The 19,866-nt window shown below is 58.6% G+C and overlaps 1 protein-coding gene across 8 annotated transcripts in view; it reads right to left on the bottom strand.

Moving 5' to 3' along the window:
• BPTF (bromodomain PHD finger transcription factor) overlaps positions 1-19,866 on the bottom strand; it is a 37,515-nt gene extending 17,649 nt beyond the window's left edge. For 3 of the 8 annotated variants that reach the window (XM_077254699.1, XM_077254700.1, XM_077254703.1), the window contains exons 1-12: positions 19,256-19,866; positions 9,769-10,591; positions 9,271-9,488; positions 9,051-9,191; positions 8,856-8,984; positions 8,236-8,334; positions 7,976-8,160; positions 7,359-7,714; positions 6,909-7,040; positions 6,700-6,829; positions 6,473-6,605; positions 6,245-6,388 (exon numbers count right to left, since the gene is read on the bottom strand). In XM_077254699.1, coding sequence (XP_077110814.1) covers positions 6,245-6,388; positions 6,473-6,605; positions 6,700-6,829; positions 6,909-7,040; positions 7,359-7,714; positions 7,976-8,160; positions 8,236-8,334; positions 8,856-8,984; positions 9,051-9,191; positions 9,271-9,488; positions 9,769-10,591; positions 19,256-19,670 — 2,905 coding nt within the window. In that variant the 5' untranslated portion in view covers positions 19,671-19,866. Of the gene's footprint in view, positions 1-6,244; positions 6,389-6,472; positions 6,606-6,699; positions 6,830-6,908; positions 7,041-7,358; positions 7,717-7,975; positions 8,161-8,235; positions 8,335-8,855; positions 8,985-9,050; positions 9,192-9,270; positions 9,489-9,768; positions 10,592-19,255 lie in introns of all 8 variants that reach the window. The other 5 variants (XM_077254704.1, XM_077254707.1, XM_077254705.1 and 2 more) reach the window with 3 other exon arrangements.

Genomic DNA, 19,866 nt, shown 5'->3' with positions numbered 1-19,866 from the left:
GAGCAGGAGTCCTGGTATACACACACTGCTCCGAGGAGAGCAGGATTCCCTGTATACACGCACCGCTCCATGCAGAGCAGGAGTCCTGGTATACACACACTGCTCCGAGGAGAGCAGGATTTCCTGTATACACGCACCGCTCCATGCAGGGCAGGAGTCCTGGTATACACACACTGCTCCGAGGAGAGCAGGATTCCCTGTATACACGCACCGCTCCATGCAGGGCAGGAGTCCTGGTATACACACACTGCTCCGAGGAGAGCAGGATTCCCTGTATACACGCACTGCTCCATGCAGAGCAGGAGTCCTGGTATACACACACTGCTCTGAGAGCAGGATTCCCTGTATACACGCGCCGCTCCATGCAGAGCAGGAGTCCTGGTATACACACACTGCTCTGAGAGCAGGATTCCCTGTATACACGCGCCGCTCCATGCAGGGCAGGAGTCCTGGTATACACACTGCTCTGAGAGCAGGATTCCCTGTATACACGCGCCGCTCCATGCAGAGCAGGAGTCCTGGTATACACACACTGCTCCGAGGAGAGCAGGATTCCCTGTATACACGCACCGCTCCATGCAGAGCAGGAGTCCTGGTATACACACACTGCTCCGAGGAGAGCAGGATTTCCTGTATACACGCACCGCTCCATGCAGGGCAGGAGTCCTGGTATACACACACTGCTCCGAGGAGAGCAGGATTCCCTGTATACACGCACCGCTCCATGCAGGGCAGGAGTCCTGGTATACACACACTGCTCCGAGGAGAGCAGGATTCCCTGTATACACGCACTGCTCCATGCAGAGCAGGAGTCCTGGTATACACACACTGCTCTGAGAGCAGGATTCCCTGTATACACGCGCCGCTCCATGCAGAGCAGGAGTCCTGGTATACACACACTGCTCCGAGGAGAGCAGGATTCCCTGTATACCACGCGCCGCTCCATGCAGAGCAGGAGTCCTGGTATACACACACTGCTCCGAGGAGAGCAGGATTCCCTGTATACACGCACCGCTCCATGCAGAGCAGGAGTCCTGGTATACACACACTGCTCCGAGGAGAGCAGGATTCCCTGTATACACGTGCCGCTCCATGCAGAGCAGGAGTCCTGGTATACACACACTGCTCCGAGGAGAGCAGGATTCCCTGTATACACGCACCGCTCCATGCAGAGCAGGAGTCCTGGTATACACACACTGCTCCGAGGAGAGCAGGATTCCCTGTATACACGCGCCGCTCCATGCAGAGCAGGAGTCCTGGTATACACACACTGCTCCGAGGAGAGCAGGATTCCCTGTATACACGTGCCGCTCCATGCAGAGCAGGAGTCCTGGTATACACACACTGCTCCGAGGAGAGCAGGATTCCCTGTATACACGCACCGCTCCATGCAGAGCAGGAGTCCTGGAATACACACTGCTCCGAGGAGAGCAGGATTCCCTGTATACACGCACCGCTCCATGCAGAGCAGGAGTCCTGGTATACACACACTGCTCCGAGGAGAGCAGGATTCCCTGTATACACGCACCGCTCCATGCAGGGCAGGAGTCCTGGTATACACACACTGCTCCGAGGAGAGCAGGATTCCCTGTATACACGCGCCGCTCCATGCAGGGCAGGAGTCCTGGTATACACACACTGCTCCGTGGAGAGCAGGATTCCCTGTATACACGCACCGCTCCATGCAGGGCAGGAGTCCTGGTATACACACACTGCTCCGAGGAGAGCAGGATTCCCTGTATACACGCGCCGCTCCATGCAGAGCAGGAGTCCTGGTATACACACACTGCTCCGAGGAGAGCAGGATTCCCTGTATACACGCGCCGCTCCATGCAGAGCAGGAGTCCTGGTATACACACACTGCTCCGAGGAGAGCAGGATTCCCTGTATACACGCGCCGCTCCATGCAGGGCAGGAGTCCTGGTATACACACACTGCTCCGAGGAGAGCAGGATTCCCTGTATACACGCACCGCTCCATGCAGAGCAGGAGTCCTGGTATACACACACTGCTCCGAGGAGAGCAGGATTCCCTGTATACACGCGCCGCTCCATGCAGAGCAGGAGTCCTGGTATACACACTGCTCCGAGGAGAGGATTCCCTGTATACACGCACCGCTCCATGCAGAGCAGGAGTCCTGGTATACACACACTGCTCCGAGGAGAGCAGGATTCCCTGTATACACGCGCCGCTCCATGCAGGGCAGGAGTCCTGGTATACACACACTGCTCCGTGGAGAGCAGGATTCCCTGTATACACGCACCGCTCCATGCAGGGCAGGAGTCCTGGTATACACACACTGCTCCGAGGAGAGCAGGATTCCCTGTATACCACGCGCCGCTCCATGCAGAGCAGGAGTCCTGGTATACACACTGCTCCGAGGAGAGCAGGATTCCCTGTATACACGCACCGCTCCATGCAGGGCAGGAGTCCTGGTATACACACACACTGCTCCGAGGAGAGCAGGATTCCCTGTATACACGCGCCGCTCCATGCAGAGCAGGAGTCCTGGTATACACACACTGCTCCGAGGAGAGCAGGATTCCCTGTATACCACGCGCCGCTCCATGCAGAGCAGGAGTCCTGGTATACACACTGCTCCGAGGAGAGCAGGATTCCCTGTATACACGCACCGCTCCATGCAGAGCAGGAGTCCTGGTATACACACACTGCTCCGAGGAGAGCAGGATTCCCTGTATACACGCACCGCTCCATGCAGAGCAGGAGTCCTGGTATACACACACTGCTCCGTGGAGAGCAGGATTCCCTGTATACACGCACCGCTCCATGCAGGGCAGGAGTCCTGGTATACACACTGCTCCGAGGAGAGCAGGATTCCCTGTATACACGTGCCGCTCCATGCAGAGCAGGAGTCCTGGTATACACACACTACTCCGAGGAGAGCAGGATTCCCTGTATACACGCACCGCTCCATCCAGAGCAGGAGTCCTGGTATACACACACACTGCTCTGAGGAGAGCAGGATTCCCTGTATACATGCACCGCTCCATGCAGAGCAGGAGTCCTGGTATACACACTGCTCCGAGGAGAGCAGGATTCCCTGTATACACGCACCGCTCCATGCAGAGCAGGAGTCCTGGTATATACACACTGCTCCGAGGAGAGCAGGATTCCCTGTATACACGCACCGCTCCATGCAGAGCAGGAGTCCTGGTATACACACTGCTCCGAGGAGAGCAGGATTCCCTGTATACACGCACCGCTCCATGCAGAGCAGGAGTCCTGGTATACACACACTGCTCCGAGGAGAGCAGGATTCCCTGTATACACGCACCGCTCCATGCAGAGCAGGAGTCCTGGTATACACACACTGCTCCGTGGAGAGCAGGATTCCCTGTATACACGCACCGCTCCATGCAGAGCAGGAGTCCTGGTATACACACACTGCTCCGTGGAGAGCAGGATTCCCTGTATACACGCACCGCTCCATGCAGAGCAGGAGTCCTGGTATACACACTGCTCCGAGGAGAGCAGGATTCCCTGTATACACGCACCGCTCCATGCAGAGCAGGAGTCCTGGTATACACACACTGCTCCGAGGAGAGCAGGATTCCCTGTATACACGCACCGCTCCATGCAGAGTAGGAGTCCTGGTATACACACACTGCTCCGAGGAGAGCAGGATTCCCTGTATACACGCACCGCTCCATGCAGAGCAGGAGTCATGGCATACACACTGCTCCGAGGAGAGCAGGATTCCCTGTATACACGCGCCGCTCCATGCAGAGCAGGAGTCCTGGTATACACACACACTGCTCCGTGGAGAGCAGGATTCCCTGTGTACACGCACCGCTCCATGCAGGGCAGGAGTCCTGGTATACACACACTGCTCCGAGGAGAGCAGGATTCCCTGTATACACGCGCCGCTCCATGCAGAGCAGGAGTCCTGGTATACACACACTGCTCCGAGGAGAGCAGGATTCCCTGTATACACGCACCGCTCCATGCAGAGCAGGAGTCCTGGTATACACACTGCTCCGAGGAGAGCAGGATTCCCTGTATACACGCGCCGCTCCATGCAGAGCAGGAGTCCTGGTATACACACACTGCTCCGAGGAGAGCAGGATTCCCTGTATACACGCACCGCTCCATGCAGAGCAGGAGTCCTGGTATACACACACACTGCTCCGAGAAGAGCAGAATTCCCTGTATACACGCGCCGCTCCATGCAGAGCAGGAGTCCTGGTATACACACACTGCTCCGAGGAGAGCAGGATTCTCTGTATATACGCGCCGCTCCATGCAGAGCAGGAGTCCTGGTATACACACTGCTCCGAGGAGAGCAGGATTCCCTGTATACACGCGCCGCTCCATGCAGGGCAGGAGTCCTGGTATACACACACACTGCTCCGAGGAGAGCAGGATTCCCTGTATACACGCGCCGCTCCATGCAGGGCAGGAGTCCTGGTATACACACTGCTCCGAGGAGAGCAGGATTCCCTGTATACCACGCGCCGCTCCATGCAGAGCAGGAGTCCTGGTATACACACTGCTCCGAGGAGAGCAGGATTCCCTGTATACACGCACCGCTCCATGCAGAGCAGGAGTCCTGGTATACACACACTGCTCCGAGGAGAGCAGGATTCCCTGTATACACGCACCGCTCCATGCAGAGCAGGAGTCCTGGTATACACACACTGCTCCGAGGAGAGCAGGATTCCCTGTATACACGCGCCGCTCCATGCAGGGCAGGAGTCCTGGTATACACACTGCTCCGAGGAGAGCAGGATTCCCTGTATACACGCACCGCTCCATGCAGAGCAGGAGTCCTGGTATACACACACTGCTCCGAGGAGAGCAGGATTCCCTGTATACACGCACCGCTCCATGCAGGGCAGGAGTCCTGGTATACACACACTGCTCCGAGGAGAGCAGGATTCCCTGTATACACGCGCCGCTCCATGCAGAGCAGGAGTCCTGGTATACACACACTGCTCCGAGGAGAGCAGAATTCCCTGTATACACGCGCCGCTCCATGCAGAGCAGGAGTCCTGGTATACACACACTGCTCTGAGGAGAGCAGGATTCCCTGTATACACGCGCCGCTCCATGCAGAGCAGGAGTCCTGGTATACACACACTGCTCCGAGGAGAGCAGGATTCCCTGTATACACGCGCCGCTCCATGCAGAGCAGGAGTCCTGGTATACACACACTGCTCCGAGGAGAGCAGGATTCCCTGTATACACGCACCGCTCCATGCAGGGCAGGAGTCCTGGTATACACACTGCTCCGAGGAGAGCAGGATTCCCTGTATACACGCGCCGCTCCATGCAGAGCAGGAGTCCTGGTATACACACACTGCTCTGAGGAGAGCAGGATTCCCTGTATACACGCACCGCTCCATGCAGAGCAGGAGTCCTGGTATACACACACTGATCCGAGGAGAGCAGGATTCCCTGTATACACGCACCGCTCCATGCAGAGCAGGAGTCCTGGTATACACACACTGCTCCGAGGAGAGCAGGATTCCCTGTATACACGTGCCGCTCCATGCAGAGCAGGAGTCCTGGAATACACACACTGCTCCGAGGAGAGCAGGATTCCCTGTATACACGTGCCGCTCCATGCAGAGCAGGAGTCCTGGTATACACACACTGCTCCGAGGAGAGCAGGATTCCCTGTATACACGCGCCGCTCCATGCAGAGCAGGAGTCCTGGTATACACACACTGCTCTGAGGAGAGCAGGATTCCCTGTATACACGCACCGCTCCATGCAGAGCAGGAGTCCTGGTATACACACACTGATCCGAGGAGAGCAGGATTCCCTGTATACACGTGCCGCTCCATGCAGAGCAGGAGTCCTGGTATACACACACTGCTCCGAGGAGAGCAGGATTCCCTGTATACACGCGCAGCTCCATGCAGAGCAGGAGTCCTGGTATACACACACTGCTCCGAGGAGAGCAGGATACCCTGTATACCACGCGCCGCTCCATGCAGAGCAGGAGTCCTGGTATACACACACTGCTCCGAGGAGAGCAGGATTCCCTGTATACACGTGCCGCTCCATGCAGAGCAGGAGTCCTGGTATACACACACTGCTCCGAGGAGAGCAGGATTCCCTGTATACACGCGCCGCTCCATGCAGAGCAGGAGTCCTGGTATACACACACTGCTCCGAGGAGAGCAGAATTCCCTGTATACACGCGCCGCTCCATGCAGAGCAGGAGTCCTGGTATGGTACCGCTCCGCTCAGAGCAGGAGTCCCGGTATACACACACCTCTCTCTGCAGAGTCCTCCTCCGCCGGTTCCGTCGCTCCGCTTTGGTCCTTACGCTTGTCCTCCTCCACGGTTCTGTCTCTGTCAGGTTCTGCCTTGATCTTGTCGCCGCTTTCTTCCTCCATCGCACTTTCCGTTTTTTCAGCTGCACAGAGATGAAGGTTGGGCCGTTAGTGCCCCCCAGTACATACAGGTCACTGCAGTGTACGGCGTACACTCTGTCACTCACCCAGCATCTTCCGGTAGTTGACGTTGGTGTTACCCGGAAGCCGCGGCAGGAAGCGATGGACGTGGGTCTTACTGATCCAGCTCCAGCCCCCGTAACCAGTCACCCGGTACTCCTCCCCCTTCTGCTTCCAGACCTGAAACAAGCAGCGGACGGTCACGTGTCTGGGACATGGACCACCAGAGGTGGGGGCGTTGGACCTCCATGGGAAAGGGCGCGGACCACCATACCTGGTGCTTTATGGGGAAGGTGTACTTCACCCAGGTTGCCTGCTGCATGGTTTCCTCCTCCTCCTGCTTCCGCTCCTTCTTCTTCACTTTGTCCTTTTCTTCTCTTTCCATGGAGGTCATTCTCCGTAACCTGAGAACGAGTGGTGGTCAGCCAGGACCGCAGACCACAGATATGAGCGTGCGTCACCTGCGGGGTCTGGTGGACTGACCTTGTGTGCCCTAGAGAATCCTTCCAGATGGGTAGCATGACCACAGGCTTAATGGCGCACTCCAGGATGGCCAGCGCCAGCGCGAACTCCCGGGGCTTGCTGCACATCTGCACTGCCTTAATCCAATTTGACCTGCAAGTGGCACACTGCTATCATATCACCTGCTACCAGGGAAAGAGGCTCGTTACCCTCCCGAATCCCAGTCACATGTCCGATGTCTGTTACCCGCCCAAGGCCCAGTCACGAACCCGAATCCCAGTCACGCGCCCGAATCCCAGTCACGCGCCCGAAGCCTGTTACCCGCCCGAGGCCCCATCACACGCCCGAATCCAAGTCACACGTCCAAAGCTATAACCTGCCCGTATGCCAGTCACACGCCCGAATCCCGTTAACTTGGGCGAGACCCCGATACCAGCCCGAGGTCCATCAGCCGCCCAAGGCCACAGTTACCTGTGCGAGGCCCAGTTTGGGTGGAGGAAGGGCGCGGGCACGCTGCTCTCCAGCTGGACAATGGTCAGCCTCAGGGTGGAGATGGTCAGCACCTTGGAGCCGTGGACGGAGCCATTCCACTTGAACTCCCCAATGGGTGAGAGGCAGAACTTGTGTCCCAGATGGCGCCTCTTGTCATGGTCCTCGCGGTGCTGGTGCTTGTTCAGGGCGTACGAGTTGGTGGAGTACTGGTTGTGGTACGTGCGGTACTTGCCCTCCTGCCCCAGCTTGAAGTGACCACTGGTGAAGCCCCTCATGACCACGTCCTTCCTGGTGCTGAGTCGGGAGATCTCCCCCTGAGAATTCACCACCAACACCTGTAGGGATAAAGCGAGGGCGAGTAATTAGGGTGAGCGGGCCGATGGGCCATCTGAGCCAGGCGACTCCGACACCCCAGTGCGCAGTCTTGGGGAACTCGGACCTTAGTAAGTAGAAAAACACAGAGAATCATCCTTATGTTGTAGGACGCCACCATCGTAACGAAAGCAGCAAACCTCGGGGTCCACAAGATCCGTCACCACAGAGAGAAGAAAGCACAGAGCCGCGGGCGTCCTCGGGGGCCGGCGCAGAACACAAACCTCGCTTCCTTCCTTATAAATCTTATTAGCCTCCTGGACGGCGGCTCCGCACCGGAGACTCCTCTGCAGACTTAACTTGCTGTCGGGGTTCCGCAGCCGCGTCACGATCCTGGAAGGGGTCCGCCCCGGACACTGGGGGTCCGCCGCCTCTGGACAGCTCTTCTCCAACTTACAGTCCCCAGGTTCTAAAAATACAAAAGTAGAGCTGCAGCGATATACAGGATATATCCGGGGGGGCGGGACCCCATCAGCAAACTCACCAGTGTCCTCCTGCTTCAGGGGTCTATCCCCCGGCTGATCAGGCGCAGGGCTGTCTTCTGACTGTGGCGCAGGGGGACAAGCGGCAGCTTCTGAGAGGTCTGAGAAGGCAGGACAACAGAGGTGACCACCCAGTATACTCACATACAGTCATGGCTGAAAGTTTTGGCACCCCTGAAATTGCTCCAGAAGATGACGTACCCCCCCAGAACATTATCACAATCCCATGCGTTTCTTATCCTCCGGTTTATTTCCTTTGCGTTTATTGATACAACACAAAAAACTGAGAAAAATTGTAGATAATTTCACACAAACCCCAAAAATGGATACAGTGTCCTCCCCTAATGTATGTACGTACGTATAGTGTCCTCCCCTGTAGTATATGGGTAAAAAAAAAAAAAATATATATATATATATATATATATATATATATACACACACACACACACACACACACACACACACACACACACACACACACACACACACACACAGTATCCAGCAGTACCCCCACAGGACAGGGGTGACCACCGTATACATACACGGCCCCCACGTGCACAAGTACCTGCAGGAGGGCAATTGTGACCACACATATACACGGAACCCATCATACGACACGTACCTGCAGACGTTGCTGGCTCTGCAGTCTTCTCTTCTGCGGCCGAAGACTTCTCGGGGTCTCCATCTGTGGCTTTGCAGTCATCAGTGGTTGCTGATTCCTCTGTGCTGCTGTTTTTGGCCTCAGCGCTCTCTGTAATAAGAGCGGCACACTATGAGTACATGTAGGCCAGACCACCTCCCACCAGGTGAGTCTCACCTCCGGCTGGACCCTTCTCTCCTGTCTCGGTGGTCTCCTTGCTCTCCCCCTCGGAGGCACTTTCCGGCTTCTCTCCCTCAGCTGCCAGTTTGCTCGGCTCTGCTACATCAAGTTTAGGTTTCAGCCGCTCCATAATTTCCTCTAAAGAGACAGAGAAGTGAGACGGCAGTGGGAGACCCCAGACTCTCATCCCCGGGTTACCCTCCATCCCGACCCTTACCGTTCACCACAGACAGGTAAGAGCGGTTGTTGCCCCGGGCTTTGCTGGTCAGCTCCTCAGTGATGTCCATGTGTCGGTGGATTTCTTCCCGCAGGTCGTCCAGCGTCTTGCACAGGTCGGCCTCATACTGCGTCCGGTCCAGTTGCTCCAGTAACTCCTCCAGCTGAGGCCGCGAGCTGTAATACCAGATCTTCTTCTCCTTCTCAGAGTTTTCTTCTCTGCAGACGGGAGACATGTGAAGTCCCATGTAAGCCACAGTACCGAGGACCGCCACCAGGGGCGCCCCTCGGGGGCCACCGCCACCAGGGGCGCCCCTCGGGGTCCACCGCCACCAGGGGCGCCCCTCGGGGGCCACCAGGGGCGCCCCTCGGGGGCCACCAGGGGCGCCCCTCGGGGGCCACCGCCACCAGGGACGCCCCTCGGGGGCCACCGCCACCAGGGACGCCTCTCGAAGGCCACCGCCACCAGGGACGCCCCTCGGAGGCCACCGCCACTTACATGATGATCCGCCTGTTGAGGAACCAGTACTTCCTCCGGTGCCGGTCGTATCCGATGGGCTCGTGTCTTATGTACGGCTTGTTCTTCTGGATCTCGGCGACGCAGTCGTTGACGCCGGACACCTTGTGGGCCACACACACCTCACATTGCCACTCGTCCTCCGGGACCTCCACCAGGGGCGGCTTCACGCACTCCAGGTGGTAGACCGCCGAGCACGTCTCACAGCAAAGCAAGTCACCCAGTTTGTGACACACCCGGCAGTGGTCGTCATACTGGATGACGCCCTCCGACATTAACTCCTCGCGTGCCATGTTCGTGGTTAGAAACTGATCCACCAGAAAGAGCAGAACCTGCACTTTGCTCTGGATGGGTCCATAGGGGTAGTCGTCCGTCTCCTGGCACGGCAACACGTGCTGGTACTCCTGGTCGCTCTCGCAGTACACCCGCAGAACCTCTGGCCACGTCATGCCGTCTATGAAGTACAAGGTGGAGTTCACACTGTCCTTCAGGTCGGCTGGGCCGAAGGTGGTATTGGAGGTGTCCTCCTCCCGCAGGACTGCCTTTAGGAGGGCGATGTGCATCTCGGCCATCAGGGTGCACTGCTCCTGGCTCATCAGAGCCGCACAGAAGTCCTCAAAGCGGAAAGGGGAGAGTCGCAGCACCATCCCGAAGGTCCTCAGCACCTCGTACACGGCGATCACGTCCATCAGGTGCTCGCTCGGTAGCAGCAGGTCTTCTGAAGACTTGGGCAATGTCAGCGGGGGAAGGTCCTTCTCCTCGAAGATCGGCGAGCGCGGACGATGCACACGGGTTTTCCTTCGTCCTGTGAAAAGAGGAAGAAAAAAGTCACAAAAAGCAAAGGACCAAAATGAAAACAAGAGAAAACCCTGATATGCTACGAGGAGTTAAAGAGCAGCTCCGGTGTATGGGGGCCATCACATAGAGAGCTCAGGCAGGAAGAGGAGGAAGACGGGGCGAGCGAGGAAGAGCAGAGCGAGGAAGAGCAGAGCGAGGAAGACAGTGAGGAGGAGGTGAAAGACTGGAGGATAATACCGCCCCTAACCTGAAGGACGATAATATTACCGCCCCTCACCTGGGAGATAAAAGTATTACCGCCTGTCACGTACCCGTTTCTCAGCACATGACTTGGGGTTGTGCCTGCAAGGGTTAATCTATCTCAAACTCTCAGTCCAGCATTCAACCTCTGTCCTATGCTGTAATGGTAGCACAAATCACACACCGACCCAGGCCACACACCCGCTCGTACACGCTGCCACCACTCACCGAATACACGGGCGATGAGTCCTGGAAATATTACTACTACTGTCTGTCACTCATAAGGCTCACACACTCTAAGGCTATGGATTCTTTAGAGCATACAAGGTTCAAACTTATTAAAGTTTTAAGCTTTAATAGAAAAGGTACAGTGCTTACAGTAAAAAAGAATAAAAATATATGGAAATAAAAAGTGACATACCAATATGCAAAATAGTTATAAAAATAAAGGGAGAACACTTACAGAAATATCTAAACTTTGCAGTCCGGCATTCTGCTCCCTGAGGGGGGAGTGAATATGGAATGGCTCACATCAGCTTGGCTGCCCCTCAATCTGTGAACAGCTTTCTATGCACAAAGGCCTAATTTATAGAGTCAACCTGGAGGTCAGATTTCTAGACCAGCCTCTCAGGTTAATATTCTAATCCTTGGTTTGTGACTGCATCCTGGCTATTTTACCATTGAATACATTATTTTTCTTTGAACCTATTTGTGTGACCTTTCTCATAGTAAATAGTGTCTTGCTGCAATCTGTGTGTCTGTTCAAAAGAGTCAGAAGGTGTGAAATGTTTCCACTTGTGCATGTTCAGGACATGCCCCTGGGGTGAGACTAGGAAGACTGTCTTATCTCAGGATAACATAGGTCATGACCTTTGTGAAGAGCTGCAGCCTAGGACAGATACTAAGGGTACCGTCTCACAAAACGATTTACCAACGATCACGACCAGCGATACGACCTGGCCGTGATCGTTGGTAAGTCGTTGTGTGATCGCTGGGGAGCTGTCACACAGACCGCTCTCCAGCGACCAACGATGCCGAAGTCCCCGGGTAACCAGGGTAAACATCGGGTTACTAAGCACAGGGCTGCGCTTAGTAACCTGATGTTTACCCTGGTTGCCATCGTAAATGTAAAAAAAACCACACACATACTCACATTCCGGTGTCCGTCAGGTCCCTTGCCGTCTGCTTCCCGCACTGACTGACTGCCGGCCGTAAAGTGAAAGCACAGCACAGCGGTGACGTCACCGCTGTGCTTTCACTTTACGGCCGGCAGTCAGTCAGTGCGGGAAGCAGACGGCAAGGGACCTGACGGACACCGGAATGTGAGTATGTACTGTTTTTTTTTTTTTACATTTACGATGGTAACCAGGGTAACCACCTGGAGGATAATCATATTACCGCCCCTCACCTGGAGGATAATCATATTACTGCCCCTCACCTGGAGGATAATCATATTACCGCCCCTCACCTGGAGGATAATCATATTACCGCCCCTCACCTGGAGGATAATCTATTACCGCCCCTCACCAGGAGGACAATAATATTACCGCCTGTAGTGAAATATGTATAGATATACATGTGTGCAGTGAACCATGTATAGGTTTATTGTCTGACTAGTAATAATGTAACATCTGTCCTGAAGGCTGCAGGTCTCACCCAGGTGTTAATATGTATCTTCCTGAGACAGCCGACTTCTGTCTCCAATCTCACCAGGGAGTCCTGCTAGAAGCCAAGAAGAAAGGGAACACTTGACACCACCTAGCTCTTTGAAGAGAGATGTCAATTACAGCCTGACACTATCTGTGGGAAGCTTTACACAAACAATCTCAGAGAAAATAAGGCCATGTGCACACGTTCAGGATTTTCCACGTTTTTTTCGCTATAAAAACGCGAAAAAAACGCTTACATATGCCTCCTATTATTTTCAGTGTGTTCCGCATTTTTTGTGCAAATGTTGCGATTTTTTTCAGCGAAAAAATCGCATCGCGGAAAAAAAAGCAACATGTTCATTAAAAATGCAGAATTGCGGGGATTCCGCACACCTAGGAGTGCAATGATCTGCTTACTTCCCGCACGGGGCTGTGCACACCATGCGGGAAGTAAACAGATTATGTGCGGTTGGTACCCAGGGTGGAGGAGACTCTCCTCCACGGACTGGGCACCATATAATTGGTCAAAAAAAAGAATTAAAATAAAAAATAGTCCTATACTCACCCTCTGATGGCCCCCGAAGTGTTCCCGCCTCTCCGGTGTATGCTCTATCTTCCGTTCCTATAGATGGTGTGGTTCAGGACCTGTGATGACGTCACTGTCTTGTGATTGGTCGCGTGACCGCTCATGTGACTCACGCGACCAATCACAAGCCGCGACGTCATCACAGGTCCTGAACCACACCGGCATCTATAGGAACGGACGCCGCTGAGGAGATCGTCTGGGTGAGTATAACCATTATTTTATTTTTTTAATTATTTTTAAACATTCTATCTTTTACTATAGATGCTGCATAAGCTGCATCTATAGTAACAAGTTGGTCACACTTGTCAAACGCTATGTTTGACAAGAGTGACCAACTTGTCAGTTTTCCAAGCGATGCTACAGATCGCTTGGAAAACTTTAGCATTCTGCAAGCTAATTACGTTTGCAGAATGCTAAAAAAACGCAAAAAAAAACGGGAAAAAGCGCAAAAAAAAAATAAAATGCGGATTTCTTGCAGAAAATTTCCGGTTTTCTTCAGGAAATTTCTGCAAGAAATCCGGACGTGTGCACATACCCTAATATATTCATTGGGGGCGCGGCCGTGGTCCAATCAAAAACAAGCAATTAGAATATCAACTTGAGGGGCTCGTCTAGAAATCTGACCTCCAGGGTGAAGCCCCCGTCACACTAAGCGAGGTCGCTAGCGAGATCGCTGCTGAGTCGCAAGTTTTGTGACGCAACAGCGACCTCAGTAGCGATCTCGCTATGTGTGACACGTAGCAGCGACCCGACCCTGCTGTGAGATCGCTGGTCGTGTCAGAATGGCCTGGACCTTTTTTTGATCGTTGAGGTCCCGCTGGGTAGCACACATCGCTGTGTTTGACACCTTACCAACGACCTCGTTGACTACAACGTCACACAGGACGTCCCTCATCGAGGTCTGAATCGTCATAATAGCTGCCATGTGACAGGGTCACAACAACCAACGACATCGTTGTACAGGTCGCCGCATCGCTGCTGCGTCGTTGGGAAGATCTCACTGTTTGACATCTCACCAGCGACCACATAGCGACGCAGCAACGATCCCTGACAGGTCGTATCGTTGTCGGGATCGCTTTAGCGTCGCTAAGTGTGACGGGGCCTTGACTCTATAAATTTGGCTTGTATACATTCAAAATTGTTCACATGTGAGGGCAGCCTGGGAAGCTGATGTGATCCAGTCTCTATTCCCCCCCCTCAGGGAGCAGTAGCAGACTACAAAGTTAGCTATTTCTGTAAGTTTTCTCCTGTTTATTTTATACTGTTTTGCATACCTGTATGTCTTTTTATTACCATATTTTTGTATCTTTTTCTTTACTGTACTTTTTGTATTAAAGTATAAAACTTTAACAAGTTGAACCTTGTATGTTCTAAAGAATCCATAGCCTAAGGTGTGTGAGCCTTATGAGTGGTAGACAGTATTAGTAATATTTCCGGGGCTCATCGCCCGTGTATTCGGTGAGTGGTGGCAGCGTGTATGAGCGGGTGTGTGGCCTGGGTCGGTGTGTGATTTGTGCTCCCATTACAGCATAGGACAGAGGTTGAATGTTGGACTGAGAGTGGGGAGATAGATTAACCCTTGCAGGCACAACCCCAAGTCACGTGCTAAGAGCGGGTATGTGACAAATTAGTGACAGCACGGAGAGGGATCCGTGACACCACCCCTCACCTGGAGGATAATCATATTACCGCCCCTCACCTGGAGAATAATCATATTACCGCCCCTCACCTGGAGGATAATCATATTACCGTCCCTCACCTGGAGGATAATCACATTACCGCCCCTCACCTGGAGGATAATCACATTACCGCCCCTCACCTGGAGGATAATCATATTACCGCCCCTCACCTGGAGGATAATCATATTACCGCCCCTTACCTGGAGAATAATCACATTACCGCCCCTCACCTGGAGAATAATCATATTACCGCCCCTCACCTGGAGGATAATCATATTACCGCCCCTCACCTGGAGGATAATCACATTACCGCCCCTTACCTGGAGAATAATCATATTACCGCCCCTCACCTGGAGGATAATCACATTACCGCCCCTCACCTGGAGGATAATCATATTACCGCCCCTCACCTGGAGGATAATCATATTACCGCCCCTCACCTGGAGGATAATCACATTACCGCCCCTCACCTGGAGGATAATCACATTACCGCCCCTTACCTGGAGAATAATCATATTACCGCCCCTTACCTGGAGAATAATCATATTACCGCCCCTCACCTGGAGGATAATCATATTACCGCCCCTCACCTGGAGGATAATCACATTACCGCCCCTCACCTGGAGGATAATCATATTACCGCCCCTCACCTGGAGGATAATCATATTACCGCCCCTTACCTGGAGAATAATCACATTACCGCCCCTCACCTGGAGGATAATCACATTACCGCCCCTCACCTGGAGGATAATCACATTACCACCCCTCACCTGGAGGATAATAATATTACCGCCCCTCATCTGGAGGATAACAACATTACCACCTCTCACCTGGAGGATAATAATATTACTGCTCCTTTCTCCGTCCTGGCAGGCGGCGCCCACTCCCTCGCTTCACCTACCCAGCAGGTGGCGCTCTCTCCACTCTCACCCGGCAGACGGCGCACTTTTGCTCCTCTCCCCCTAGCAGGCGGCGCTCTCCATCCCCCTCTCCCTCCCCCACTCCCCCCGGCAGGCAGCTCTCTCCCTCCCCCTCGGCAGGCAGTGCTCTCTAACCCCCGGCAGGTGGCGCTCTCCCTCCCCCTCTCCCCCGGCAGGCGGGGCTCTCTAACCCCCAGCAGGCGGCACTCTCTCCCCCTCTCCCCCTGGCAGGCGGCGCACTCTCTCTACTCTTCCTCCAGCAGGCGGCGCACTCTCCCCTCGGTATGCGGTGCTCTTTCCCCCCGGCAGGCGGCACTCTCTCCCTCGGTAGGCGGCGCTCCCCCCTTTCCCCCCCCGGCAGGTGGTGCACTCTCCCCTTGGTAGGCGGCGCTCTCCCTCACGGCAGGCGGCGCTCCCTCCCCTTTCCCCCTTGCAGGCGGCGCTCTCTCTCCCCCTCCCCCCGGCAGGCGGCGCTCTCTCTCCCCCTCCCCCCGGCAGGCGGCGCTCTCTCCCCTCTCCCCCCGGCAGGCGGCGCTCTCCCCCCGGTACGTGGGGCTCTCTTACCCTGGCAGGAGGAGCTCTCTCCCCTCTCCCCCCGGCAGGCGGCGCTCTCTGCCTCTACCCCGGCAGGTGGCGCTCCCTCCCCTCTCACCCCGGCAGGAAGCGCTCTTCCCCCCGACAGGCAGCGCTCTCTCCCCTTCTCCCCCCAGCAGGCGGCGCTCTCCCTCTCCCTTCGGTAGGTGGCGCTCTCTCCATCTCTTCACCCCCGGTAGGCGGCGCGCTCTCCCTCTCTTCACCCCCCTTGAAGGTGGCGCTCTCTTCATACTTTAACCACAGAAAGGTGTCACTCTCTTCACTATCGCCCCCCCCAGGCAGGTGCCGCTCCCTCCTCTGGCAGATGGCGCTCTCTCACCCTCTCCCCCCCCCCCCCCGGTAGGCGGCGCTCTCCCCTCTCCCCCCGGTAGGCGGCGCTCTCCCCCCCGGTAGGCGGCTTTCTCCCCACTCCCCCCGGTAGACGGCGCTCTCTCCCCCCGGTAGACTGCTCTCTACCCTCTCCCTCCGGCAGACGGCGCTCTCTCCCTCTCCCCCTGGTAGGCGGCGCTCTCACCCTCTCCCCGGTAGGCGGCGCTCCCCCCCCTCCTCCCGGTAGGAGGCTTTCTACCCTCTCCCTCCGGTAGGCGGCGCTCTCTCCCACTCTCCCCCCCGGTAGGCGGCGCCCTCTCCCCCCGTTAGGCGGAAATCTCCCCTCGACCCCCAGTAGGCGGCGCTCTCTCACCCTCTCCCCCGTTAGATGTCGCTCTCTCACCCTCTCCCCCGTTAGATGGCGCTCTCTCTCCTCTCCCCCGGCAGGCGGCGCTCTCTCCTCTCCCCCGGCAGGCGGCGCTCTCTCCTCTCCGGCAGGCGGCGCTCTCCCCTCTCCCCCCCGGCAGGCGGCGCTCTCTCCTCTCCCCCCGGCAGGCGGCGCTCTCCCCTCGGCAGGCGGCGCTCTCCCCACTGTCCCCGGCAGGCGGCGCTCTCCCCTCTCCCCCCCCAGCAGGTGGCGCTCTCCCCTCTCCCAGCAGGTGGCGCACTCCCCTCTCCCCCCGGCAGGCGGCGCTCTCTCCTCTCCCCCCGGTAGGCGGCGCTCTCTCTCACCGGCAGGCGGCACCCTCTCCTCCCGGCAGGCGGCGCTCTCTCCCCCTGGCAGGCGGCGCTCTCTCCTCTCCCCCCGGTAGGCGGCGCTCTCTCTCCCCGGCAGGCGGCGCTCTCTCCTCTCCCCCCGGCAGGCGGCGCTCTCCCCTCTCCCCCCGGCAGGCGGCGCTCTCCCCTCTCCCCCCGGCAGGTGGCGATCTCCCTCCCTCTCTCCCCAGTAGGCGGCGCCCTCCCCTCTCCCCCCGGCAGGCGGCGCTCTCTCCCCTCTCCCCCCGGCAGGCGGCGCTCTCTCCCCTCTCCCCCCGGCAGGCGGCGCTCTCTCCCCTCTCCCCCCGGCAGGCGGCGCTCTCTCCCCTCTCCCCCCGGCAGGCGGCGCTCTCTCACCCTCTCCCCCCGTAGGTGGCGCTCTCTCACCCTGGCAGGCGGCGCTCACCCTCTCCCCCCGTAGGTGGCGCTCTCTCCCCCTGGCAGGCGGCGCTCACCCTCTCCCCCCACTAGGCGGCGCTCTCTCCCCCTGGCAGGCGGCGCTCACCCTCTCCCCCGGCAGGCGGCGCTCACCCTCTCCCCCGGCAGGCGGCGCTCACCCTCTCCCCCGGCAGGCGGCGCCCTCTCCCCTCACTAGGCGGCGCTCTCACCCTCTCCCCAGTAGGCGGCGCTCTCCCCCCCTGGCAGGCGGCGCTCTCCCCTCTCCCCCGGTAGGCGGCGCTCTCTCCCCTCGGCAGGCGGCGCTCTCTCCCCCCTCCCCCCGGCAGGCGGCGCTCTCTCCCCCTCTCCCCCCGGCAGGCGGCGCTCTCCTCTCCCCCCGGCAGGCGGCGCTCTCTCACCCGGCAGGCGGCGCTCTCTCCCCCTCTCCCCCCGGCAGGCGGCGCTCTCTCCCCCTCTCCCCCCGGCAGGCGGCGCTCTCTCACCCTCTCCCCCCGGCAGGCGGCGCTCTCTCACCCTCTCCCCCCGGCAGGCGGCGCCCTCTCCCCCCGGCAGGCGGCGCTCTCTCCCCCTCTCCCCCCGGCAGGCGGCGCTCTCTCCCCCTCTCCCCCCGGCAGGCGGCGCTCTCTCCCCCCGGCAGGCGGCGCTCTCTCCCCCCGGCAGGCGGCGCTCTCTCCCCCTGGCAGGCGGCGCTCTCTCCCCCTCTCCCCCCGGCAGGCGGCGCTCTCCTCTCCCCCCGGCAGGCGGCGCTCTCCTCTCCCCCCGGCAGGCGGCGCTCTCTCCCCCTCTCCCCCCGGCAGGCGGCGCTCTCTCCCCCCGGCAGGCGGCGCTCTCTCCCCCTCTCCCCCCGGCAGGCGGCGCTCTCCCCCTCTCCCCCCGGCAGGCGGCGCTCTCTCCCCCTCTCCCCCCGGCAGGCGGCGCTCTCTCACCCTCTCCCCCCGGCAGGCGGCGCTCTCTCACCCTCTCCCCCCGGCAGGCGGCGCTCTCTCACCCTCTCCCCCCGGCAGGCGGCGCTCTCTCCCCCTCTCCCCCCGGCAGGCGGCGCTCTCTCCCCCTCTCCCCCCGGCAGGCGGCGCTCTCCTCTCCCCCCGGCAGGCGGCGCTCTCTCCCCCTCTCCCCCCGGCAGGCGGCGCTCTCTCACCCTCTCCCCCCGGCAGGCGGCGCTCTCTCCCCCTCTCCCCCCGGCAGGCGGCGCTCTCTCCCCCTCTCCCCCCGGCAGGCGGCGCTCTCTCACCCTCTCCCCCCGGCAGGCGGCGCTCTCTCACCCTCTCCCCCCGGCAGGCGGCGCTCTCTCACCCTCTCCCCCCGGCAGGCGGCGCTCTCTCACCCTCTCCCCCCGGCAGGCGGCGCTCACCCTCTCCCCCGGCAGGCGGCGCTCTCTCCCCCCGGCAGGCGGCGCTCTCCTCTCCCCCCGGCAGGCGGCGCTCTCCTCTCCCCCCGGCAGGCGGCGCTCTCTCACCCTCTCCCCCCGGCAGGCGGCGCTCTCCTCTCCCCCCGGCAGGCGGCGCTCTCCTCTCCCCCCGGCAGGCGGCGCTCTCTCACCCGGGGTGCTGCTGCTGTACGTGCTGTGGCTCCTGAAGCTGCTGTCTGTGCAGTAACTGGCGTCGTCGTCATCGATCTCGTCGTCCAGATCGTGTCGGTAGTCGTCGTCGTCGATGTCGTCCGCCTCCTCGGGGAAGTCCTCCAGGTCGCGGCGCTCGTCGTCGCTCTCGTGGTCGTCGTACACCACCTTGCTGGGGGCGCGGCCTCCTCGTCCTCTGCGGCCCCGGGAGCTCGGGGCGGCCTTCCTCCTCCTCCGGCGGCCCCGGGCCGGGGGGGACGCGTCTCCGTGCAGCGCCCAGCGGCCCCGGCTGCTCACCCCCCGCAGTCTGGAGCGCAGTCCGGCAGTTGGGCCCGGGGACGTGTCGGCGGGAGGCAGCGATGGCGTCTTCGGCGGCCTCCCCCTCCGGCCCCTCATGGTGCGGCCGCGGGAGCTGCTGGGCGGGGGGCTGCGGAGCGGGGAGCACCGGGGGAGGCTGACGGGGAGCGGGGGGCTCAGTCACAGGTGGCGGCGCCAGGCTCCGGATCCGCCGCCATCTTACCCTCTCCCTAGACTGGAAGAGCCAGGCCGGAGTCACGTGACGGCGAGCGGGCGGCGGAGAGCTCCCCCTGGT

This window comes from Ranitomeya variabilis, chromosome 4 (assembly GCF_051348905.1).
Source record: "Ranitomeya variabilis isolate aRanVar5 chromosome 4, aRanVar5.hap1, whole genome shotgun sequence".
Taxonomy (NCBI): Eukaryota; Metazoa; Chordata; class Amphibia; order Anura; family Dendrobatidae; genus Ranitomeya; species Ranitomeya variabilis.
Note: the sequence above shows the minus strand (reverse complement) of the source record. Positions and strands in the feature narration are given on the sequence as shown.